The sequence below is a fragment of the Numenius arquata genome, chromosome 1 (assembly GCF_964106895.1).
Source record: "Numenius arquata chromosome 1, bNumArq3.hap1.1, whole genome shotgun sequence".
In the NCBI taxonomy this organism is placed as follows: Eukaryota; Metazoa; Chordata; class Aves; order Charadriiformes; family Scolopacidae; genus Numenius; species Numenius arquata.
The window spans coordinates 43,968,494-43,995,407 of NC_133576.1; the positions used below are offsets into that span (position 1 = coordinate 43,968,494).

The following is a 26,914-nucleotide window of genomic DNA, read 5'->3' on the forward strand; positions in this document are numbered from 1 at the left end:
TACACTCCTATGTGTGCACAGTAAAATCTACATTAAAAACACATGTCAAAAGACTCGTCTGTCTTCAGTCAGAGGAGCCTCACATCTTTGTGTACAAAAACTGTGGTAATAAATTATTGCAATTCTAGGTCACTCAGTACAGGTCTTCAGAAGCAGCTCTACTATACAATAAACCTATTTTTTAACAAGGCCTTCAGTCAAAAAAACAACTTCATAAAACACAAGCAAGCCTTCACCCACTGTTGTAAGAAAGGCCTAAGTCACCACATTTGTGCCAAAAAAAATACTGTGAAGGGTCAAAGGCAGAAGAGAGTTTCAGTCATGAAGAAACTCTTTCAGGGGATGTCCCAGTAAAAAAAACCCCAACGAATCAGTGTTTATACACTAAGGTAAGGTGCAATTCCAAAAGCATCAAGATATTTTTTAGATCATCCATCATTTCCTTAAATAATTGTATTTATTCAGGGCTGCTTCTGAACTATTGTTGCCAGATTTCAAAACTGATTTAAGTTAAGGAAGGGGCAACTTTTTAATTACTTTGATGGGAATACCATTACAATTGTTTTTTTTTATTATTTTAGAAGTGGTCTGAGAGAAGGTATTTAGGAACAGACATTTTTCATACCTTTGAATTTGGATGAAAAATGCTTGTAAAGTCATTTGTCTGTCAAATACAGACTTGATTTATCTTTAATGCTTCAGTAATCTTGAGAAATGCTCCTAGATTTCAGAGATGTAAGGTTTTGATGGATGAGCTATGGCAGACGTCACTGAAGCAGTTCAAGATGGCACTGCCTACAGGTGACTGCCCCACACCTCTGCCGAAGGCAGCCAGCAGAAAAGAACGGGCATTTTTTCTTCACCTTTTCCAGCCTCACCTGATACCTTGGCTCTAGACACTTCTACTGCTAACCTACAGCATTACACTGGGTTTTGCACCAAAGGGATGGAGCCCCATCTTCTCGACCATTGCAACAAATAAAACTTACTGACTGACCTCCTGCACTGTTGGCTGGATTTCAAAGTTGGTTTCATCAGCATTTATGAGGAGCCACTCAACTTTGACATCTTCTCCTTTGTCTTTCACATAGAGCTGAAGCTGTGGATACAAAAGCAGTTATTAGACAGTGTTCTGGTGTCCTGTAAAGAAACTGTAGGTCGAATGCCATACTAATGCTCACCAAAGGAGGAATGATACCAGTTTCTGAGTGAGTAAATTCAAAATGACAGTCCGAGAAGGCAGAAGTTACTTAAGCCTTGAGAGTGCACACCAGTCAAAAAAGGGTACTGTTGTTCTATACATCTGAGTAGTTTACCCAATGTGTTACTTATCCACAGTATCCTAAAGAGGCGGCTTAATTTATGAATTTGTCACTTGCCCTAGAGGGGAACTGTAATATTATTAAACATTTTACTGGAGTTAACATGAGCTTGTATACATTTTGCAAACAGGAGGTTCAGCAGGAAGGTTCAGAAGGAAGAAGAGAGAGAATAACACTTTACCTGCAAGTGAAGTGGAGACAGTTTCACGCTGTACGACTGACTTTCTGCAGCCGCAGGCGAAGTATGTGAAACAGTGACAACGAATTTGACAGAATCGCCCACAACATTGCAAGAAACCACCTAAAGGAATGAAAGGGGTAGGGGGAGACAAAGAAAGGGAAAAATACTTTAGTCTTCAGAAGAAGATTTGATGAAGGCAAGAAAGAAACTAAGAGAAGGAAAGACTTTAAGCTACCAGAATTATACTAAATTCCATTAGGTGGAAGATTTCTAAGCAATTTCATTAACGTCCCTACCTCCTTCTGTACATTCACTTTTAAAAACCATAGTCCAAGTGTTCGCTTCTGGGCACAGAATTTAATACCTTGCAATTTTGGTATTTTCCAAAATGTCTTTTTTATTGTTATCCAATACAAAAGTAACTCCTCACCTGAAAAAGACTCCTTTGTGTTTCACATAGCTATACATTAAAAGCTCAAAGATCACAATTTCGCATACGGGAGACAAACAAGTTTGTTCTTCTTCCTCTTATGCTCTGAACTAAGCAGCCTACCACAGGACAGCTGGTTTTAACAAACAATATTTGGTTTAGTGGTATTCTACAAATGTGAAACTTTGGCACAATTCTGCTGCTGCAGAAGAGAATTTTGTGTGAGTAACTCCAGTTCCCAGTGGGATGGGAAGGGGCAAGAGCCTTTAAAAGTTTATTCTAGTCTTTGACCAAACCAAGAAAGGCCCTGAAATTTGGTGACTAAACTAAACGTCTGGGAAAAGTTTCTATGCCACTTGACTGCAATAGACTTTGTTGAGTACACTCCCTCAGTTTTATGAGCAGTAATTTAACTTGTTATCATGCTGAGTTTACAAACACTGAATGGTTTTTCCTCTCCTCTGCAAACCGACTGAGGTGCCAGAGCCGCAGCACAAAATTCCCAGAGTGTGCAGAAAGCACCTGGCAGCCCAGGAAAACCCCAGGTACGGAAGTCAGAAATCACTCGTTACGCCAGGAAGAGAAGTTCACTTTTTGCAAACAGCTCTGCTGGTTGAAGACAGCTGCTTGTCACTGTCCCTCTGTGGTTACTGTCCCCACAGCTCTACCGTTTGAAAGGATGGCTGAGCCCTCCTTAGATCGACTCAGGCAAAGCTAACCAGGTTAATGCAATGCGCAGACAAGTAATTCGCTGCAAGATGTTTGATGGAAACTCTGCATGTATGCTATTAAATTATGTTTGCACACTTATTGCTTCATTTATGGGCACTGGAATTGAAGTTGAGGCTTTAAAATGAATCAGGTAGCTTCTGGAAGATCCTTATCAGTCTTGCCTTAAATATATTTCATCTCCCTGGGCTCTATAGCACACATTTTAAGAAGCATCAGAGCATTATCAAGGGCTTTAGAGTACATCCATTAAGGTAGAGACTTAATTACAAAAGAGCAGGAGGAGAGGAGGGGTGGACATGACAAATAAAATCCCAACCACACCCACAAGCAACAAGATTTGCCTTTTCAGGTTTGTCTTCTGCAAATTATAGTTTAGAAGTGGACAAATCAGCTTCACTCACCTCTCCCCTTCCCCAAAGTCTGCATTCCTTCAGAAATTATTTCCGACCCTTAATCTCATATAATCAACACAAACACCCACTATTATGATATAACATAAAGGATTTTTAAGCATTTTTAATAGCTAACAAGACCAAAGAGCCTAACTGCATATTTTACTTGTAGTTGAGTTGAAACACAGAATCACTCCTTTCATTCATGAGGATGGATTGGCATAGTGGCTCTTTAAAGACTTCAAAAATCAATAGGTTCTTCCATCCTTTTGAGGGCAGAGGAGGGAAAAGGAGAGGTCTGATGCAAAAGCTGCTGACACTTGCGTGTCCTAAATGCAGTGGTTTATCGTCCATGCACATTTCATCCACAAATGCATAGGAAGTTCAGTGCATTCAGAACAAGTTGGACTTGCTGCACATGTAATGCGGAGCCATTTGTCCGGAATTTCTGGATGTCTAAGGGCCAAGGGTGCCAGATACACAGTTGATTACTGCTTTAAAAAAAAAGTGTGGCAGGTGAGCTGGTGGATGAGTTCATGTGCCACTTTTTTCTTAATCGTGTTTACTTCTAAGTAAAAGATGGAAACAAACACTGCAGGTGATGGAACTTTCACTCTTCTTCCTACACCTTGTCAAAAGATGCTAAGTCTATTTTTTTTTTTTTTTTAATATTTGTACCTTTAGTTTAGGAAACCAAACCAGTATGGTTTGGGCTTTTAGTCTCCTTGATTAATTTATTTTCTGCCAAAGACATCTACCAAATCCCACTCCCCTTCTCCCCTCACTTTTAATAAAATAACTGTGGTCTTCAGGTAGAGAGGTCTGCTAATTTTTAATCAAATCAGAAAAAGGAGTAATTCCACATTTGTTAATGGAAAATAATATGTCTTTTTATCAGGTGAACCCTTTTGTTCTGGGAGCAGGATGGATAACGGAGTCAGAATACTGAAGGAAGAAAAATTCCAGGCTAGAATTTGAAGGGAAAGCAACTCTGTTTTCATCAAAGATGCTGCCACAAGTGGTGAGAAGTTGATTAAAGAGATTCCAACTGCCACTTCCCTTTTTAAGTGACATTCCTTTAGAAGTGTAGCGGATGATTTTGATAGACCAGAGCAGAAATATGTAGGCCATTTTCCCCAGAGCAGTTGCATGAAGAAAAATACTGAAAAATACTGTGCTACCCTCCTCTTCCTCTATGCTCCCACCCAATCTGCTTCCTCAAATTCATTTTCTCTCCACAGGTGAAGAGCAGGAGAAGGGGGGTCAGGCAAAGCACCACTTTCTAGTAGACAGGGGAGGGAGAGAGGAAGAACAGATGTTCACAAAAAAAAAAGTAGCAGCTGGACCGATGGGAAGGGAGTTGCTCTTCAATCATCTTCTTCATCTCTCTCTCCCCCCCCTCCTTACCAGGGTCATCCCCAGTTATCCACACTGTGTTTTAGAGTCTAGAAAACCTGTCATTTTTATAACAAACTGCTCTTTAAAAATTCAGCCCTTGCACCACCACACAGCAGCTGTGGCCAGCTAATTCTGGACTCCTAGAGAGGTCACACTCCAGCTCTCTTTTGTTATCTTACATCTGGACCAGCAAGATCTCCTAAATTAGCAGGAATAGGGTGAGGTGAAGTAGTAGCACAAAAAAATCAGGACTGTTCTACCAGCAGGACCAAGGTGGTTTCTCCCTCCAGCATTCCCATAGCTCTAGACTCTCCCAGCACAAACACCCCATCACCGGCCAAGGTCTCTCTGTGCACTTTGGGGATCTCCCATAGAAGGGGTTCCCAAACCTTCCTCAGGTGCCTTCACCAGCAAGGCTGTGCGCCGGCTCCTCCTCAGCCCTCTGCCATCCCTCCCCAGACTCAGCCGACTCCTGGCACTTGACCACCCCCATGCCAGGGTTATTCTTGCTATCTGCTCAACACCCTCCAGCCTCCTCCCTCACCTGCCTCCATCCCTGACTGCACTAGCCCACTACGTGGGTGAGCTACCATGGCAAAACTCCTTGACTTAGCTGGGCTCTGTTCCCCATCTGCCCAACACCAGCAGCCAGCTCCAATGAGCTGCAGATGCTGTAACACACCTTGGCTTATATGTATCTAAAATTGTTAGTACAATTTCACTGAATTTCACTGAATTTTTAGAGTTGGAAGGGACCATAAAGATCACCTAGTCCAACTCCCCTGCCGAAGCAGGATTGCCCAGAGCATGTCAGAGCATGTTACTCAGGACTGCATCCAGGCGGGTCTTGAAAATCTCCAGAGACAGGGACTCCACAACCTCCCTGGGCAGCCTCTTCCAGGGCTCTGTCACCCTCACCGTGAAGAAGTTTCTTCTCCTATTTGAGTGGAACCTCCTATGTTCCAGCTTGTGCCCGTTGCCCCTCGTCCTCTCACTGGCAACCACTGAAAAGGGTCTGGCTCCCTCCTCCTTCAACCCACCCTTCAGATACTTATAAGCATTGATAAGGTCTCCCCTCAGCCTTCTCTTCTCCAGACTAAAGAGTCCCAGCTCTCTCAGCCTTTCTTCATAAGGGAGATGCTCCAATCCTTGAATCATCCTCGTTGCCCTTCGCTGGACTCTTTCCAGTAGTTCCCTATCCCTCTTGAATTGGGGAGCCCAGAACTGGATGCAGTATTCCAGTTGTGGCCTCACCAGTGCAGAGTAGAGGGGGAGAATGACTTCCCTCGACCTACTAGCCACACTCTTCCCTATGCAGCCCAGGATTCCATTGGCCTTCCTGGCCACAAGAGCACATTGCTTGCTCATTGTCATTTTTCTGTCTACCAGGACCCTCAGATCTTTCTCTTCAGAACTTGACTCCAGCAGGTCCACACCTAACCTGTATTGGTGCCTGACATTCTTCTTCCCCAGGTGCAGGACCCTACACTTTTCCCTGTTGAACCTCATGAGGTTCTTCCTTGCCCAGCTCTCCAGCCTGTCCAGGTCTCTCTGGATGGCAGCATGGCCCTCCGGGGTGTCAGCCACCCCTCCCAGTTTGGTATCATCAGCAAACTTGCTGAGGATACACTCGGTCCCCTCGTCCAGGTCGCTGATGAATATGTTGAACAGGACTGGACCAAGTATTGACCCCTATTAATTATCCTAAAAAAATTCTTTTTCAGATGAACAGCTGCAGGAACAAAGGAGACCAAAGAAACACTACAGCTGGACTAAGACTGTGCTGGTTTTGGTTGGGGTAGAGTTAATTTTCTTCATAGTAGCTAGTATGTGGCTATGTTTTGGATTTGTGCAGGAAACAGTGTTGATAATACAGGGATGTTTTAGTTATCGCTGAACAGTGCATACAGAGTCAAGACCTTTTCTGCTCCTCACACCACCCCACCAGTGAGTAGGCTGAGGGTGCACAAAAAGTTGGGAGGGGACACAGCCGGGACAGCTGACCCCAACTGACCAAAGGGATATTCCATGCCATATGTCACGCTCAGTATATAAAGCTGGGGGAAGGAGAAAGAAGGGGGGGAAGTTTGGAGTGATGGCGTTTGTCTTACCAAGTAACCATTACATGCGATGGAGCCCTGCTTTCCTGGAGATGGCTGAACACCTGCCTGCCCATGGGAAGCAGGGAATGAATTCCTTGTTTTGCTTTGCTTGCGCATGCAGCTTTTGCTTTACTTATTAAACTGTATTTACCTCAACTCATATGTTTTCTCACTTTTACCTTTCTGATTCTCTCCCACTTTGGGGGGCAGGGGGAAGCCAGTGGCTGTGTGGTGCTCAGTTGCTAGTTGGGGTTAAACTATGACTGTACTTTTCAAAGCACAGCAGCTATATTTTTACAAGAAACTCAAGTGTCCAAACTTGTGTACCCACAGCCCTTCCCCCTGCTTTGCTCTCCCTTTCTGGTCCCTCTGGACAGAATGCAGAATTTCAGCTTCTTTCTTTCCTGAAGTAGCAGCAGAAGCTGCTTCATCTCAAGGAGCACCGGAGTGCCTCCGCTCCTCACACATGGTGTCCTCTCACCTTGAAGTTTCAGTTTTGGCACTGGCATCGCACCGATTCGTGCATTACACGTGGCCTTTTCATTACTCCTCCCTCCCCTCTCCACACGCAGCAGCAGGTTCCCTCCCATGGCCAAGGGAGGGCGAAGGGCCATGACATCAGGGGGAAGTTCTGATAGTCCTGCTGGGGAAGGTCTTCTTCACCTTCCCAGGCCCTAACCACATCACCTGCACATGCGGCATTACAGGCCTTGACTGCTTTTTTTTCTGGAAGGAAACCAGTTTTGCTGCATTTGGTACTTATTTCCAGAAAGAGCACGTTACTCAAGGTTACTCTAGTAATATGTAAGTAATACAAACTTAAACATCTTCTCAAGAAAAGAAGTATACACCATGACACAGCCATGCAGTGAAAAGCTGCCTTGATCTCAACTGCAGGGACCAGCATGCCGTTAGATTTAGGACCCCCACCATTCCCCATGTTTGTTTTGGAGTACTACTCTGAGAAGGTGGCGGCTCTGGTTTTGGCACTGAAACCTTATCTTGTCAATGGCCACACAGGCAGTTTGTGTGCTCAGCTTAAAACCTAACCATAAAAAAATTTCCCACTCAGAAACTTCTGCCTTTTTTACAGTCATAACACTCAGCTGTTCAGAAGAATTACCCCATCTTCCTTGTTTACCAGAGACTATGCATTAACTTCTGGAGGGCATTTCTATAGCTTCTTCAACATCCTCTCTTTACCCAAGCCGTTTACCAAACGACATAGACAAACTGAAGGAGAGAAGACAAATGCAATTCCAGGCACAGCTAGGGGCAGATTTTTAGAAGCTACTATCAAAGCAAGTTTGCCTGCAACTATAATGAGACAATCCCCAACTGGTTTTCAAGAACGATGGTAAACACCAGGATAAAGGCAGGGTGAGTGATGGAATGAGTGCAGGAGAGACAGAAAGTTACCATGTCAGCGACAGAAACAAAGCAGAAACTGATAAAACAAGTGAATTTATCCATTCCTTTGAGACTGACAGACTTAGAAGTTTGAAAAAAAGTAGAAAAAAGGGGAGGGGGAAATAAAACAAACAAGCATGAAGTACAAAGAGACAGGACAGGAAGAATTTTCAATCTGCCTAGCAAGTATAGTGAATACCAAACGGTGTGAGGACAGGAAGCAGGACTTATATTTAAGAAGGGGGAAAATAAATAAATACCAGAAATAGACTTGCTACTTTGGTCTAACACGCAAGTCTTTACAAACAGACTGGGAGACAGCACATCTGGAGACATGAGACAAACGGAAGACAATAAAACGCAGGAGAGGTTTGCCAGTTTCTGCTACAAACAGTAGTTTGGAGAGAGATTCAGTTGCTGAGACACAGAGACATCATGCCATTAGGGCATGATTAGTGGCACAATCATTAGCATTAGTGGCACAAGCCTATAGGAAGCCCACACACATCTGCAGTAGCAGCTAGAAGACAGGCAGCCTACCTAACAGTGCCCAAAACAGTATTATCTCCATTGAAGCAAACAAATCCCCGCCCGGATGTCTTCCTTTGACAAGACACTCAGTTCTTAGGTATGTTAGATACATTATGTTGTCTTGTCTATTTTAGTAGGGCCACCCCACTGATAATTAAGCTTGTACTCCATCATTCGCATATTAAGGTGAACGGGGATGTGTCTGAAAGGGAGAGGACTGTACAGTGAGCAGTGAAGTGAAAGCTGGAAGCAAGTTACAAAGCAGCACGTCAGGCACCAACCCTGTTATATTGTTAATGTCCAAAATCCCTGAGAAGAAATCTGAAAGAAAGCATGATGCTGAGGAAAGCAAGCTGGGAAGCTGCAATATAGAGGAAGATTAGGACATCACACAGAAGAGCTGAAAAACCTTGAAGACTAGAAGAGAAATGCAATTCAAAATACAGAGCATGCGTGTATGAGAATTAACAAATACTACTCCTACAAAGGGCAGCTTATCACTGAGAGAACACCAAAGGAAGAGAGACCTGGATGCATTCAAGTCAGTCACAGTGTGAAGCAGCCACAGGAGAGGCAGACTGGAAGCCTAAAATGCATCAAGAAAGTACTTTCAGAGACAGAAAGAAGCAGTAATGTCCTTGCACGGTGAGACCTCACCTGTACTGCTGTGTGTCATTTCAGCCATCAAGTTCAATAAAATTTGATTTAACTGGAGCTGCTGCAGAGAATGAGTGCACAGGAGCACAGGAGTGACTTACGAGGCAGGACAACATCATGAAAGGAGGTAACATCATAAGACAACTTATTTAGCCAAGGTAAACAAAGGCTTGAAGGAAATATAATTCCTTCACGATGTATTTACTGACAGCAAGCACCATGGAACGAAAGTAAATACATTAAGGATAAAGTATTATATTAGTACAGAAACTATTAAAAAAAAAAAAAAAGATGAAAAGCTGCATGGGCCATGATTCCACTTTGGCTTGTAAAAAAAACCCCAGTCATTAAAGCAGCAAAGCTCTAGGACAGCTTTTCAAGCAAAACAGGGAGTTAAAGGACAATAGGAACTGCACACGATGGCCAGGGCAGTTCACCTCACCACCACCAATAATCAGAAATAAACACACGTACGTAACTAGGAATGAGTCCCAGTTAGTATTGTAGCAGTGATGACAAGAAACCAGTCTTTCCTGGAGCAGAAAGCAGCCTTTGCTGCACAATGTCTCTACCTGCTTCAGAGCAAGTGGAACTGGAAGCCCCAATGCCCCAGCATGGCATGGACACAGGCTGACAGCAAATGAAGTGATTCCAAGATGAAGCTACGGCAGCCACGTGGGTGCCTTTTTGGGCACGCTGCATAGCTCATCAGAAAACAGGACCTCTCACAAGCATGCTAAACAGTCCTCCTTTCTCTTCACGATTTCCCCCAGCAAGATTCATCACACAAAAATTAACATGACACTTTCATATTTGCAGTTGCCTGTTGTGATCAAAGACAGTCATTCCTTGTCTAGCAACTGATTACCACTCATTAAAGGAATGGTGCTCTGAGGGCATTTCCCCCCCTTTCTAGTTAAGCATGAAGCAGGAGAAGAAGGGAGACTTCTGTTGTAGTGTGCTTCATCTAAACCCTCTTGTGCCAAGTCCCCAACAACAGAATCATCATGTTGCCGTTGTTGTGAAGTTCAAAGCCTCTGGAAATAGACTGCAGTAATGGAAAGGTTGGCAGAATTAGCTAAGAATATTTCTAATGCTTACTTTATTAAAACAAAATAACCAACACCACACAATGAAAACAGGCGACTTCATTCTATATATTTAGGCGCTGGCCCAAAATGGGACTGAAGGCGATGTATAAATAGAGGCTTTGTCAAGAAGCAGTGTGGTGTAACCTTCAGGCACAGAGCAGCTCTGTCCCTATCACCACGGATTTGTCCAAGCTCACAGCCAGCAGCTTCCCTAACCGTGTCTGCAGCACTGCACCGTGGAGCATACACCAGTTTCACAACTTTCAGCTTCTTCAAGGCAAGGACAGTATGTATACACCTCAGGACTGCACGTGTCAGTGCGTGTCCTGGTCATAAACAGGACTGTCTGCAGTAATATAATAATTACAGTCTGGCTGGCAACCCCATATTGTTTGGGAGCAAGACTGCGTGCGAGTCCTTCCCAAGCAGGAGGCTCACTCCCAGCATCAGGCAGGCCCATCACCTGGGCATGCTCCAAGGCCCAGCATTCAAGAAGACAGGGGACCACCCACCACAAAAGACATACCACAGGGCTCTATCAGCATTCAGCCGCGTTAAAGCATCACACATCCCATGTTTACTGCTGTTTTGATCTCTCACCCTCAATCCTCCACTTCCTTTTGATGACCACAACCTCTCTGATGCAAGCTCAAATACATAATTGAAATGACATGCAATAAATCAAGCCCTGGCCGCTGAACCAAGGCACCTATATGCTCTTGCCATACAGATCACAAGTAAAGCAGCATGTTGAACTGCTTGCAGGAAAACAGTCTTGTGCCAGCTGATGCCTCAGGCAAGTGTACAGCTCTGCGGGATGCTACAACATTGATAAACATGCAGCATATGGCCACAAACTTCATTCAGAGCCAGTCACACCAGTAGCGAGTTACAAACATGTATCAGAAGTTTGAGTTTGGACAAGCTGCAGAGAGAGATTTCAATTTCATATGCAAAGACTAAGAGTTTGAAGAGCAGGGGCTGGGGGAAGAAAACACCACCATAAAACGCCTTTGGACTCTTGGTATTACCCCAGGAATATTTAAGAGAGACAATTACCATACAGGAGAACTCCTGAGGTGTTTAGAGAAAGGTATGCATTTAAGGAAGGAGGGAAAGTAGCTACCAGAGTGCCGTTCTAAGGTTATTATACAGTAAAATCTAAATAAATACTCAGGTTGTACCTTAACTGAAGGAGTAAGAATGGTTCACAGAAATTTTTCCAGCAGCTGTGCACAAGATTATGGAAATGGGTTTTGGGACAGTTCAGAACAACCCAGTTTACGTAAGCAAACCTGTTTTAATCCAATACATTTTAAAATGTGCTTATATTGGTTTAAGCTGCTGCGAAACCACATTAGATTGCTGGCTGCAGTATACCAGCTCGATTAACGCGCTGAAATGGCTCAACCCAAGGTCAGACAAGGACCAGAGACTGCGCAAGGGAGGGTGCTGAATTGCGAAGCCAGAGGTAGAGGAGAGCAAGAGAACAGCCCTACAGCAGCCAGCAGCTCCCCAGCCCTCACTACCTTCTGCTGCCCAAGCTTAACCGCAGCAGGTTACGGTGCCCACAGGGCACCACGGGTGCGAACTTGCTTCACTGCTCTGGCAGTCAGAATCTAGATTTAAACAACACAGAAGTTAAACTGAGGACTGCAGCAGAGACATTCCCAGTGGTACAATGGGACTTCAGGGAAATCCAAGACTGCAGCGTCGTGCCTTGGTTCTGGCACGCACGCAAAACCAAAAGCGGGTTTTAGCCTCAAGATGCTGCTCTCATCGTGATCCAGCCACAGGCACGGTACTCTGAGCACAGAGCTGGTCCCCATGCACCCCTGCTGAACTTTGACACTGGCCACGGGCTGCCAGCAGACCCCAGCCTCCTGGCCATCTCCCATGCGAACACATTTGCAGCCCTGCCCACCTTCCAGCAACATTTCAGACACTGCACTGCAGGGCACCTGGGTTTTGTGCTGTTAGTCACTAGCTTTTTTTTGGTAGCAGATCTCCCTTGGTTGCTGACTTCACACATTATACTGCACACCACTTTTAGACCTAGATGTCCCCTCCCATTGTGGTGTCTTCCAGTGGCACAGAATAACACTAGTGCCAACTCTACAACCCTATGAACTCCAGTCTCTCTCCCCCCCACTGCTGGGGCAGGGACCACTGGTAGGGGGAAAGAAAAAAAAAAAGGGAAAAAAAAAAAAGAGAGAGAACAAGTGCACAAACACCTTCACATGTTAGCAATTCCCAGCTGCCACCAATCAGGGTGTGCCTGTAAGTTGTGTATCAGGCAGGTAAGTATGCATAGTTTTCAAAGGAATCATAGTAGAGCAGTTTAACATCTAAATCAGACAAGCAAATCAAAATAACAAAGCAAAACCAGAAGAAAAGCATTAGGCTAATTTGATGCAGATGCCTAAAGCTGAGCACCAGTTCAGATGTGACTAGTAGTTACAGTCACCAGGATGAACATGAAGGAGTGACCTTTGCTAATAAGCATACATACATTTTAACTCCGTTCCAAGAGCCACATTCTGCCTTATTTTAATTTCATATGCACTAAGCACAAGGAAACCACTTCCCAGTATGTGGGGTGGGGGTGGGAGAGGAAGAAAGAGACCATGCGGTCCTCAATGAATACAGGATTCAGTAGAGTCAAGGCTTCACTCTCAGCACTTTGCAGCTGTTACAGTGATCCTTACCCGGCTCCGACTTCTGATGCAAACCTGTAATCAGCCGCACAAACAGCAAGAAGCAGACAAAGATGTTTTGCTGTCCCAGAGGAGAAGTGTCCCTTTCCTTCTTCGTGAATTCCCCACCCCATGCTTCAGCAACAGGATGGGGAACCATCCTAACGATGGTGGGGGTGGGGGGAGAGGGCTGCTGTATGAGTTCATTGCAGGTGTACCTATAAACTTGGCATAACCCTGGTTATTGTTCATTCGGTAGAAGCCCTGGAGCACACGCTGCTCATGACTTGCAAAGGAAGTGAATCAATGTGAAGAGTTTGCACAGGTTCATTAGAGAGGCATCCTTTTACCAGCCTCAACAAACTTAGGTCAAGGGAACAGGAGTACTGACAAATAAAACTCCCACTGATGCTAATAAGGAAAGTTAACATTTCCTGCCCAAAATTACACTGAAACAAAAAAAACCTAAAGTTTACCTTCTCTTGAGCCGACTTTACAACACTAACAACCTGTTTAACTGCTAGCTCAAGCGGTTCTGGTGGATCATCTTCCTCAAATGTAAGCAACTGTGAATCCTAAGAAAGAAGAAAAAAAGAAGCATGGTTAGGTGATGAACCCATCACTTGAAAACAAGTGATAAAAACGCAATGCCAGCGAAGTTCCTGGAAGAACCAGAGACAGAATTGCAAATGTATGTCAAAACTTGTATGTATTAATTGCGTGACACCTCACTACACAATACAGGGTAGAGCTTGAATACCTATACTTAGGACATAACTATGAGCCTAATCATAACTCATCCTTCACTGCAGCAGAATACCAAGGTACGCAACACAGAGTGAAGACCATGAGCAGTGGTAGAGTTCAGTGAAACCACTCTACTTGAATAAGGATTAATTGGTACTGTAGTTTTAAAAGGCATTGTCAGTTTGGCCTAATAAAAAAGGGGGAAAAAAAAAGGGTGGGGGGAGGAGAAGGTCATGCAGCTGCACTAGGCTACGCCAAATCTAAGAAAATATAAGTATCATTCTGCAGAGGTGAGGAAAGAAGCCTTCCCCTCCCCAGTCCTTCCTCATGTGTTAAAGGCAGGCAGTGATGACAGCTATTCAGTCTTCACATAGACAGCAAGGAAAAGACAGCATATACCTGTTTTGACAGTGAGGTCATACTTTCAGAGGCATCAGCACTCGCATTCTCCACTCGCTACCCACACTGGGCGGTCAGAGCCTCTTCCCTCGTCACCCGAGGTTGTTTTGCACAAAGGAATTTCATTAGCTGTGCGATGCTGACATTGTTTTGGGAGCCTGACAGCGGGAGCAACGCCACGCTGCAGTGCCAGGCAGTGAACTCATGGGAAGAGACGGCTCCAGCTGCTCGTCCCCCCCTTCAAAGTGCCTTCAGAGTCTGGTCAGGGATGGGAAGCTGCCGCTTGTTTCTAGTTACTTTCAGTTCCCAACACCATTGCCTGAGCCGCCTGGGCTCTCCTCTTCCACAAGCGCAAGGCAAACCTCCTTTTTTTAGCACAACCCATGCTTTTCTCAACGGCACCGTGCAATTTGAAAGGGCAAAGTATTTTCCTTCTGCTGCCCTAGTTTATGGTGATGTCTAGGAAGTGTTAAGCTGCTTTCCTTATCTTTCACACACACACATTACCCAGCTCTTCCTTCTCCCCCAGCCTGCCCCCTGACGTGTAAGAAGAAAGCACGCTGGGAATGGAACCTCCTAGATCTAGGGAGAGGGCTGCGCACAAATTTGGAGACCCAAGTACAGGCTGCTTCCTAGATAGTTTAGCTGCAGCATTTTCCACTGACGCGGCAAGGGTTCAGTCCTCAGGACCAGGGAATTAGGTTGCCACGGCCTCAACTAACCTCCTCGCCTCTTCGAGCCAGGAACGCCGCTACAAACCACCAAGCGGGATGTCACGCTGCGCCCGTTGCAAGAAGGGCAGGATGGGATAGGAAGCGATGGGAAGAGATGCCACATTTTCTGCATTTCTTACCTGACCCAGGTTAAAAGCACACTGACCAAAACCTGAGAAGCCTACCATCCCACGCCTGTCTGGAGTACGCTAGTCCTCAGCGTTACTCTGACATGCAAGTGGGTCTGGTGCGGCCTAAGAAAACATGAAGGAAGCCCAGCTCTGGGAGTTATTTGCCAAAGGACCGGCTGCAGGCCCCGTGCTGGCGCCCAGGCCAGGAAATTTCCATTGTTTCCTCCTCGCCGTGCCTGAACAATGTTATCGGCAGCAGCGCAAGCCCCTGCCAGGGGCTGCAGGGGTCATGGCTTTCCTTCCCTACTCCCACGCGTGCGCCCACTCCGTGCCTTGGGTTAGCTCCTTCCTGCAAGTGCCTGCCAAGCAGCCTCGTGTGTGTGTATATATATATATATATGTACACATATGTATATATATCTATATATTTGTATACAGATATATAGAATCATAGAATAGTTGAGGTTGGAAAGGACCCTAAAGATCACCTAGCTCCAACTCCCCCACCCTGAGCAGGGACACCTCCCACTAGACCAGGTTGCTCAAAGCCCCATCCAGCCTGGCCTTGAACACCTCCAGGGATGGGGCACCCACAGCTTCTCTGGGCAACCCGTTCCAGTGCTTCACCACCCTCAGAGTGAAAAATTTCTTCCTAGTATCTAATCTAAATCTACCCTCTTCCACTATGTATGTATGTACACACACAAACATACGTATACACACGCACACACGTATATATGCACACACATGTACACACACACACACGCACACACGGAGGGGCAGTAACACAGCGGCAGGCGCTGCCAGCAGCACGCTGACGGCACCCCGGTATGTCTCGGGAACGAGTCCCGCTGTCCCTACAGCCGCCCGAGTACACGCTGCCCTCGTCCCCCTCCCGCCCCAGGCTCCATAGTGGGCGCGGAGGAGCCACCGCCGCCGCCGCACGGCGCTCCCCGGCCGGGCCCTTCGGCGGGGCGGCCACGTCTTCCCCCCCCACCTCCCGCCCGCCTCCCCTCACCTGCGTCCCCGGCACTCACCGCCCGCGCCGCCGCCTCGGCGCTGAGCGCCGCCACCCAGGCCCGCCGCCACTGCCGCCGCCAGCTGCCCAGCGACAGCGCCCAGGCCAGCACCGAGCCGCCCTCCTCCAGCAGCTCGTCCCGCCGCGGCGCTGGCGCCGGCGGCAGCGGAGGAGGCGGCGGCCGGCCCCGCCGCAGGGCCAGCAGCGCGTACTGCACCAGGTAGAGGGCGAGAGTGGCCAGCGCCGCCACGAAGAGGGCGACCAGCGCGTACCAGCGCAGCTCGGCCAGCCCGCCCGCCAGCCACGCCATGGCTGACCATAATGGGAGCCGCGCTACCGGCCCCCACCAAGGCGCGCAAGGCGGCAGCGGGGCCGGGCGGCGGCAGCCGGCGCAGGGCCCCAGCCGGGAGAGGCGGCACGGCGTCCGGCCGCCTGCCCGGAGACGCGCCGCCCCGCCCGCCCACGGCGCAGTCACCGCCCGGCCCGCCCCTGCCGGCGGGGCGGTGAGGGGAAGCCCGGCCCCGGCCTCAACTCCAGCTCCGGCCTCTGCCCGGCGCTGCCCTTGGGGCCGGGCCGGGCCGGGCCGCGCATCGCCCGGCGGCAGAGCGGGTGAGGGGGCGCCGGGTGCCCCGGGCGGCGGCAGTAGCGGCGGGAGGGAGGGGGTGGGGGGGTGGCGGGGGCGCAGGCTGCGGCCGGGGAGGTGGGGGGATGTCGTGTAGGGCGTCCGGGGCCGGCACTTCCCGGAGAAAGGCTTTGCCCTATCGGGGGGGTGCTGTGGGCAGAAGGAATGGGGCGAGAAGAGCACTTCCAAGGATGGGCAAAAAGAGGGAGTTTCAGTACAGAGGGGAGGCCCGGGCAAGACACAGGTGTCAAACTAATCGTTTTTGTTGTTTTTCATACAGCAGAAGATGTTCCGCGTTACTGAGCGGTGCCCTTCGCACGCTAAGCGACAACTGGAAATGAAAATTCATGTGAACCAGCCCCTGGTGTCTTTGCACGCAGTAAATTAACGTGTTAATGCCAGCGGGTGGGCAGAGCAGGAGTCGGCTACAAAACAGGCCTGACTTTTTCCCCTCAAAAAAGATCATACAGTCTTTGCGTTCAATAGGCTGAGGCGTATGCATCTAGTTTATGTTGGAATTACGGAGCCCGGTGGATGAAGTTGCCATGTTGCCCCTCAGTTGCCAGTGAGCATTTCATGAAGGCACCCTTCACGTAACAGGGCCACACATGTGGGTCTGTGGCCAGCCGTCCCGCTCACCCCTTCACAGCGCTGCCGGAACAGCTGAGGAGATTACAAGGCATTTCGTTTTTCCCTCTGCTTCCCTTTTCTTCCTGGTGCCTCAGCATCTCCTCTGCTGAGGGTGTCGAACTTGGAGGAAGGAGGAGAAAAAACAATTCTGTGTTTCTTTGTGACCTGTGGCCTGGAGCGTAAATTCAGAATTAAGTACTTTCTGCAAATCATGCTGAATGACTGTTGTTATCTATAGGAAGTTTGAGATAAAGGGGAGGAAATTGTCTTTTGATAGTAAATAAAAGTTTAATGATTATTTATTTCTGTCACATTCATTTTTAGTAAGTTCCTGTTTGGTTTTCAGAGTACTACCTTATCAGCTCATCACTACTTGTGTCCTCATTTTTCTTCTGCTTTTCTTTGCCTGCTCTGTTTCTTTCGTAGTGACTCTTTTTACCCCTGGCAGCTCCCGGACAATGAACCTTGCTTGTATTGTTGGCCCAATCCACGCGCTAAGCCAACCTGCGATTAAGTCATTGAGGTTGGTAGAGAAATGTCACTATAAGTTCTTGCTCCGCTCGGGTTTAGGCTATTGCTGCTGTAGCCTGAAAGGGCAGAAACATCTTTTCCTTGCTGGAAATTGGAATTCCAGACCATCAGAGTACATGCCATTGGAGTACATGCCATGGATCGCTTTTTCTGAAGTTAGGAAGTTGTTTTCCTGCAGTCCTTGGGCGCTTCAGAGATGATCCAGAGTGACTTCGCAATGACATCTGTCAGCTCCCTCAGCGCTTGTGGGTGTATGCCATCAGGGCCCATGGACTTAACGTATGTCCAGTTTGCTTGAGTATTCCCTGACCTGATGATCCTCCTCTACCAAGAGCACATCTTCTTTGCTCCAGACTTTTACCTTGGTCTCTGGGGCCTGAGATTCCCGAAGAGTTGTTACATCAACATTTAATACAGTGTTTTAGAATATGGGGGCTAGGCCTCAGAGAGGAGGAACAAGTTGCTGCCTGAGAAACGATTTGATTTGTGTTGTAAATACACCGTCCACATTTGCACCTATAAGCTGCAAACTTGACATGGCCAGAACATGGGTTTTATCTGCTGTAGTTAGTTTACTGTACGGACATAAGAAGAATGGTCTCCTCAGAGGTCAGATTATTTGCCTGGGACACAGGGAAATCCTGCCCTCCGTTCACTCACCAGGCCGCCTGCCTGCCTGAGTGCAGGCAGGTGATTTAGAGTACACCTACGTGATACCAAAGAGCAAGCTGCCGAGATCTCCAGAGACCCACAACCAGAGCCGTGTTCCTAGTTAGCACAGCTCCGTGCATGGGTTAATTGACCCTGATGAGAGACCAGGTTGATTAGCTGGGCTAATATTAAGATCCAAACCAGTATCTCTGCTGTACCAGCTTGTCTGCAGATAACTCAGGGATTTCTAATACAGCACTGCATTGTGGCAGAGAAACCTGCCCTTAGCTTGTTCCATGTTTCAGTTCCCCACGTATGCCACATAGACAGTTTTCTTTAACTGGCAGGAATGTTGTGAGTCTAATTAGTGAACATGAAATGACAAGAAAGAGTAAAAGATTACACTGAGATATTAAGAATAGTTTTTCTTTACAGGACTTCATTAGCTATCTTGTTACTAGAAATATTTTACATTTTTACTTTTGAAGTACAGCAAAAATATGTGGCAGCTAATACTTAATTATTTTCCTTTTTCACGCACCTGTGAACTTGGAATAGCCCTCTCTGAACATTCAGGATCTTACCCATCAAAGCATAGCTCTGGGGATGCGATTAGTAAAGTAATTAGTTCTTCATAATTCCATGTACTTTGAAGCTGGCAACTGTGATTCTGACTTGCTCTTAGGTTCTGCTATGTGCTGTATTTCTATTAAGCAACTTCTGTATTTCCCAGATCCCAGCTTTTCTTTTAATTAGCAAGTACATATCTCTGTCAGTGATGGTTGCAAAGCAAGTTTAAAAAATGTAAAGTGAGTGAGATTGATATAGTTGATTTTACAAGGGTTCTGGAACAAGAGAGTTATAAACGCATCATTCAATTGTGGTTACCTCGCATGTCCTGTTTGGTCCTTTGAAATATGAATTTTGTTAACTGTTTCACTCCATGTTGGAAAGGCAAGAAGAGAACTGCAGACCTGTAGCTTACTCTGACCTAGTCTATGCTAGAATGTTTTGCTGGTAGAGCTACACCAGCCAGATGAACACCACAGAAATATCTCACCAGTTAACTAGTGCTGCCAGGTTCATCATACATCTCTTCAGAGATGCTCTTTTTCACCTTGCAGACAGAATGTGGGCAGAATTTTAGGACCTTGACTCTTTGTTTGAACTTTCCAGATTTTTTGCAGGTGGGTGAAACAGTGGCTTGGACTTGGCACAGGCAAACGTGTATGCCAGGGTGGCACACAGCAGGGTATGACTACCCTGAGTCCCATGCAAAGGGAGCAGGATGAGATCATAGTTATTTAATCAATTTCATTTTTAAAGCTGTGAGCAGAACAATGACCAAAAAAAAAAAAAAAAAGCACAGTACATTCAATCACTGCAATTAAATGATCACTTATACAATTACAACGCACAGAGATAAAATCAATCCAAACCTTTCCCACTAATTCTCTGTCTCTGAGCTCCAGAGTATTTTTTATACACATGAAAGAAAGAGAAGGTTCGTAAGAGGTCATACATGCAATCTAACATGAAGTCTGAAACAAGTGCTTTGTCAGGACAGTATAATAGTGTAAGAGATGCTTAGTTTGGCAAAACTGCACTTTGGCCAGCAGAGATTTTTCCAGTATCCCGGAACTCTGTGTGATGCCGCCTTGACCTGTGAGGTGGCTATAACCATGTCTTCATTATGAGATTTTGCAAGTGTAACAGTCAGCCTGAGGCGATACCACCACACGCTCTTCGTTGACAGTTCTGCTGGCAGAAGTAGACCTGTTAATCTTCACACCTGCTGAAATGTGACCCCTTGGCATGCTATTTCTCATGGAAGAGAGGACCATTTACCCTTTCACATATAGCATTTCAGCCTCTCTCCCACTCTTTTACCTGCTGTGCCAGAGGCAGGTAACACTGCCTGACTGTGGCAAGTTTGCTCAGGAGTTGTGGGGCAAGGAGAGGCACAATGCTAAAGCCAGAAGATGAGCTCCTCCGTTTGATCCTGCCCTTATGTATACTCTCCAGTCTGTTTTCTGTAGCCCCTTTCTAGGTGAGGTTCAGCACGTGTGACCCATCTTGTCTCGCGTGACTTGACATACCATAAATGTTGTCCCCTGCTTTGTGACAACGGTCTGAGGGAGTGATGGGTGTGCAAAGACCTGGAACAAGGCCCAGGTGGGATGCGCAGAGAAGCCTCATCAGAAGACGGTCAGCAGTCTGGCACCAAGGAGGTGCCACTAAGCAAGCTTACATAACTGGGAGCTAGCATGGGGGCAAGGAGGCTAGCGCTCAGCTGGCTTTTGATCCGGAATAACTCCCCCCAACTTGTGTCTTTCAGAGAACATCTTCTTCTTAACGAAGGAGTCTTGCTCAATATAAAAAAGGCTCTGAGATTATAACATCACTAGACCTTCACTTTGATTAATTGCTTTTATTTTTGGTTCTTTTGCAAAAACAGGAGATACCTGATCTATCCAAACACCAATCTTTATTGAAGAAAAAGTAGTATGTCCACTATGACCTCATAGTAGAAAAGCTTCAATTCATTTAGGTCATTTAGTTCTTCTTTGCCCAAATGCCTACATTTCTTAAGTGCTTAAGAAGGCATACTGCCAAGAGCTGGGTTTTTCATTAGATCAGAAAATTGCTTTTATAGCTTTGTTATTATATATGTTATTAATATACAGGCCTGGTCCTAAAAAAAAATCTTGAAACAACCGTGCCCCTTAAATATAATTGTTGACAAATTGGCTACGTTTCAAAACAAATGGGTCGCAATGTTTTATTTTGACCAATCACAATTTTGAATTATGTATTCAGATATAAAGCAAAATTGCAAAGGCGTGTTTCAGTTCTATTAGAGCAGCCATGGACCCAAGCTGGTACACCTTGGATACTTGTACTTTCTTTTGAAGCCATTCATGCACCAGAAATACAGCCTATCAAGGGAAAAAGAAAACCAATATGAGAAAGCAGATAAATAATGGCATCATGATGGTTTTATTCATTGTAGCACATCAGTATCCCACCCATTAATTTTAGAAGTCTCTTATTATTTTGTTGTGTTATAACTATCTTTCTTTTCTCTGTAGAATCACACTTTTCCCTCTCACCAATATCCAGTAAATAATCTATTCCTAAGTGGTCACGATTTTGCGAAAGGAATAAAGGCTAACAACAGACATTTTATCTGGAATTGCTGATTGTTTCTTTAACTACTTGTGTCTGGCACTGCAATGGAAGAAAGAAAACTATTTTTGAGAGTATGATTTTTTCTATGATGATAACTTTTCAAAAATATATTTACTAGACTTCAGTAAAATACCGTGGTTTTTTAGAAACTAAAATATGACAACCAAGCTTCTTTTATTTTTTTCTTCATTTTCACCTGCTGGAGCCAGTTACATTCTCTCCACCAGAGAGCGCAAGTATCACCATAGGTGATGGTGCTGGGATGGAGAGCTTGCTCTGCTCGTAATCGATATTATGAACTGCCTTCTTCAAGGACGGCACCCTATATATGATGGGTGATTCCAGCTACGTGAATTTTCTTGCCTATGGGTTAATTTAGGCTCAGAGTTAATATTGAGTGTCCAATGGTTAAGGCTTCCCATGTCCAAGTTAGAGCTGAAGAATCTCCTGACGAGGACATACTGGGTGAGATTCCTGCCTCTCCTTCTGAATCTTGGGCTCCAGCCCAGGAGATGCTGACTTCCCAGGGACATGTGCTTCTCCCATGCAGTACAAACACTCATATGCCCCTCAGACACATGCTTGAGGACACTAAGACCAACCGGCTTTGGGAATGTTGGGCATCGGAAAGAAGAAAGGACTTAGCAAGTAGGAAAATAGATCTTCAAGTTTTAGACAGAGAGCAAAAGCATTTCAAGCAATGCTGTAGGAAATCAATATCAAGAGTATGAAATAAAATAAAGGCTTTTGAAAATTCCCAGAACCCACACCTTCCTCTAGAAGAACAGTGAAATGCTCCGATGCAGCTAGAGAACTAAGAAAATCCAAAGGCATGGACTAGTTTTGTGTTGCACGTCATCCCAGAGCACACCCCCATAGGTATTGTGCTAAGGCTAAAACACTTTGAGTCTGGAGCGCCTGGGTACAGGCTCACTCCAATACAGTTATGCAAATCCTGCCAGTAACCTGAAGGAGAATGCAGTGTGTTACGGCACCGACAAAGGGTAGAAAGCTTTTAACTCCTCAGTCAGGGGTTCACATTATGTTCAAGTGTGTTTACTGTATGTTATCATAATAGGTGTTAAGCCACAACTAATGCTCTTGTGTTTTCTTAGCCAACCGTCTGCACTGCAGAAACTATTGGGATAGACTGGCCTCCTCCTTGGCAGTCCCAACAGGGAGCCAAGGACTCAAGAGTCTGGAGATCCACTCTCTCCACTCCTGCCTGGCAGTTAGGCAGAAACCATGCTGCTTAGTGAAGGAAATACCAGAGAAGACAGCTTTTAGACAAAAGTGTATTGTAACATGCCTTTGACCTAACAGGGAATTTTCTCCAAATGCAGCAATTGCCATGTAACTGACCCATATTTAAACACACTCATTTTTATATACATACATATAGAGAGAGGGGTTCACCTTCTGTGTGGTGCTTTCAAGTGAGGCTCTTCAGGTGGGTGTGATGTTGCAGTCTTTTGTTTCTGGCTCCTCCTAGTACCTGTACTCAGTGTTAAAAGGCATGTAATAAATTATAGGATCATCTCCATAAAACTGGGGCTTTATGTGGTTCTTCCTCACCTAAGCCTTGTACAAGTACTTACTAAAAAACTACCCAATTTCAAATCCCATTTTTAGTATCAGTGATTCTTCTCCAGACATATTCAGAGTGAGAGTTTGGTATTTTTACATTTTTTTTTTTTCTCATGCTCTTAAAAAAATGCATTTACATGCATTTACATGCCTCAGTCAAATTTCTCCTGAAACAACTAATCTGAATGCAAGCTAACAAAGCTAAGTTTCCTCCTTGTGGCATTTGGCTGTTCAGCTGATTAATGAGTGGAGAAGAGGCAGCAGCAAATAGCAGCTGCCTTGTTAATCACAGCCCCGGGCTGCCACACAGAGAAGTCTTTACCTTTCCCCCTATGGGTGGGAACAGCCGTTTCTGTTCTGACATTCACTGGACTCCACACAGGGTGCCCCACAGAGCAAGAGATGTGCACGAAGCCAAGGACTAGCCAGCTGAGGAAGGAGTAAGTAGGCTGGTGGTCAACAAAACTGTATTTACTGTTCTGAGTTCATTCTCTGGTTTTAGATCCCCCTTTTTTTAGGACCCACAGGTGCAGGTGGTGAGATGAAGAAACTGCAAATCTATCTCCACAGGTATAGTTGCCACCCCTGGGAAAGCCCTCAGGACACGCAGTTTTCAAAGCCTGTTCTAAGAGGACCCAAACTTCCTCCAATGCAATATTGTAGGGGAAATATTATTAAACGATCTTTCGGGAGTTTTTCTTCCCTTAAACTCTTTCATAGAGTTTATAGCATAGAGGAATGGATGTAGTTTCTTTGCAGCCAAAAAGGGTCAGGAGGTATCAAGCCCCAAGGGGCTCCTAGGTGTTCATTAGGGAAGAAAGAAAAAAGTGGGAACCGAAGAGTTGTATTCATCACAAATGAGACCTTAAAACAGAGGCTAATTTTTTTTTCTTGTTTTTGGCAGGGCTACAGCATGTTCTCTTCTATCTTATGTTCTTCTGCTGTTTTCATACTATTTTCTCTCCTCTCTTCTTCTGGCTTGTTGCCCATTGTTCCTTCAGACACCTGCCTGTGGAGCCTCCAAACCTCAGCATGGTCTCTTCATTCCAGCAGACGCATCCCTGGATGCTAGTAATCCCAGCAGGTTTTACTGCCTCGTTTGTAACATCAGTGGACTTCACTGGAGAGGTGCATGTTGCTGGATGAGAACCTGTCCTCTCAAATATCAGCTTAAGCTAGCGACTACAACCAGGGCTCCATGACATCCTAGGTCCTGGAGTGACAAGACATTAGGAAATTGTTAAGGTTTGTATCAAAACTGCAGAAGAAATTTAAAGCAAATTCTATTAGCAGAAACTGGCTTTGCTTTTGACGCAACTCTTTCAATACATGTAAAATAAAGGGGAAATAATAGGTTTGTATGTTGCTTCACTGCAGCCAACACCTAGAAAATTTCTATTGCCAGAGTATTTCAGGATGGGAAATAGAAATATTATCCATGTAGTTAATAGTTAAAATGATCCTGTTAGTGTTTGTGTGCTAAAGAAAGAGTGATAAATGGAAACATCCTATGAATGGAAAAGTAAGTACAAGTTACTGGGTTTGTTTGCTGAGCAACTGTCTTAGAAGTGGATGGCTGGAATTAGAACAAAAAATAACCATGAAAACGGGCACAACGCTCACGGCATTATCAGTAACTTTTTATCATTTTGGTTTTCTTCTTGACTTTTATGTCGAATATTGGCTGTATGGTCTCTAAAGCAGACATCTTCTGTGAGGCATTTAAGCAAATGTCTCTGAGACAGTGAGAGGAGTGTATGTAGATCTTAACTGGATGCAGAAAGAGCTGGAGGAGTTCCTTATGCTGAAAGGAGAAAGAGGGAGCCAAACCTTTGGTGATTTACGAGTCTGTGAACAAGCCAGAGAGCAGCTCTGTGTCCTCTCTTCGCCTTTTCCACAGCTCACCTAACTTCTGGTGTGTAGGGATACTCCACGGAGGGACAGGCCAGGAGCCCCTCGTCCCTGTTTTCAAAGAGATTTAAGGAGCGTCAAAGGCCCAAATCTTCTTGAGCTTGGAGTTCTCTTTCAACCCTTGCTTCTGACCATTTGGCACACGTGGTACTTCAGCTCTGCCATATGTTTCACCCGACCTATTGCCCCGCTGACTCTGGCAAGACGGTACACATGCACAAGCGCTGGGGTAAAAAGCACAGATAACTGTTCACGCTCTCACTGCAAACGTTATCCTTCCCACTGAGACCATTCTTTGCTACCTACCCACTCACTGATTTTTATGAAACTTGTTGGAGATTAAGTCTTGAGACCTTTTCTCCTCTAGTAAATGTGAGTAAAATTGGTCAATGGGTTCAACCAAACTGCACAAATTAAAAATGGCGAAGGACAGCAAATATGGAGTCCAACAAGTTGAGAAAACCAGCTAAGTGTTCTCAAAAGTAGGTCTCATCTACTCTGAAGAGAGGAGCCTAGTAAATTCCGTTCCCAAAAGATACAGAGATCATTTTCTGCATTGTGGGAATCCAGACACTACATTCCCACACAAGGGTTTTTGAAGAGGGAAACACACGCAGCAAAACTTTTTTTGATGAGAGCACTGCAAAATACCATAAACATTCCTGACTGTTATTTTCAAACATCTGCTCCAATCCAGTTTTAGATGAAAGAGTCACTCAGTTGAAGTAACCCTGCTTCCACAAAGTCCTATTTGAAGCAATGGCTGCATAGGAAGTAGAATTTGGGCTGTGCTCAAGTTTTTAAGAGACTGTCTAGAGCAGTTGGTTTTCTTGTATACTGCAGTGAAAGATTCAGTGGGGCACTTACTGAAACAAACAAAAAGCCATTATTGTGGTAATGTAAAAACTAACATTTACATCCAACAAATAGATCAAAAGGTGCTCTTTTATAATAAAACAAAACTCCCATCCCACAGACACAATGGTATGTACAATAACATCACACTTTGCCAAGAGATTCCAGTATAAGACACAGTAATTCAAAAGAAACAAAGTGTAAGTTTATTGGACGCCGATATTTCTTAGTCAAGATCTAAGTAAAGAAAACACACAGTAGAAAAAGTTGTACAAAGCAGCAATGGATTTACATTACATTAAAGAAAAAGTTACCCTAAGCTATTAAGTCTCAGCCCTAAAAAAAGTAAAAACCCATCCTTAATCAAAATTCAACACTGGTGTATTGAACTGATATACAATGACTATAATGTATACAGGATTATAAAACCAGCTTCTTTTGTCTTACCTCAATAATCCTTTAAAATGACAAGTGATTTTGTGTAATTGGAAAATTCTATAGTAAATATATTGAATAATTCCAGTTTCTAGAAACTGTAGGAAAGTATTTCCCTGTACCCAAGCACTACAAGTGATCCCATTTTCCTGCTTTTTATAAAAGGGACACTGTCAAGAATAAGCCTTAAAATGTGTACCTCCTATGTATCTTGCATGTTACATTGCAAAGAGATACTTTGTTCTTGTTTTATGTACATATTTTAATTAAAAAGATGCTGCTGCAGTAGTGGGAAGCTTGTGTCTTTAAAAGGTAACGTGTATCCCTGTGAAACTGGAAAAGTGGATTGAGTCCTTTATTCTGGAATAGCGAGAGAAAAGCAACGTGAAAAATAAGCTCAGCCCACAGAATTCAGACATGTTTTTCAGACATCCTTGCAACAACCTAGGATGCCCTTAACAGGCATTTTCATGCCCAAGCAGCAAGTGTTATGAGTCAATTCATGTTCTTAAATTCTTTGATTTTATTAATATCAAGTATTCTTAATACA

At 45.1% G+C, this 26,914-nt stretch overlaps 1 protein-coding gene across 2 annotated transcripts in view; it reads right to left on the bottom strand.

Moving 5' to 3' along the window:
• The window catches only part of C2CD2 (C2 calcium dependent domain containing 2), a 42,799-nt gene extending 26,539 nt beyond the window's left edge, over positions 1-16,260 (bottom strand). The window contains exons 1-4 of one of the 2 annotated variants that reach the window (XM_074152030.1): positions 15,970-16,260; positions 13,419-13,517; positions 1,504-1,623; positions 998-1,099 (exon numbers count right to left, since the gene is read on the bottom strand). In XM_074152030.1, the coding sequence (XP_074008131.1) occupies positions 998-1,099; positions 1,504-1,623; positions 13,419-13,517; positions 15,970-16,260 (612 nt within the window). Of the gene's footprint in view, positions 1-997; positions 1,100-1,503; positions 1,624-13,418; positions 13,518-15,954 lie in introns of both variants that reach the window. The other variant, XM_074152022.1, reaches the window with a different exon arrangement.
• Positions 16,261-26,914: the final 10,654 nt, after the last annotated feature.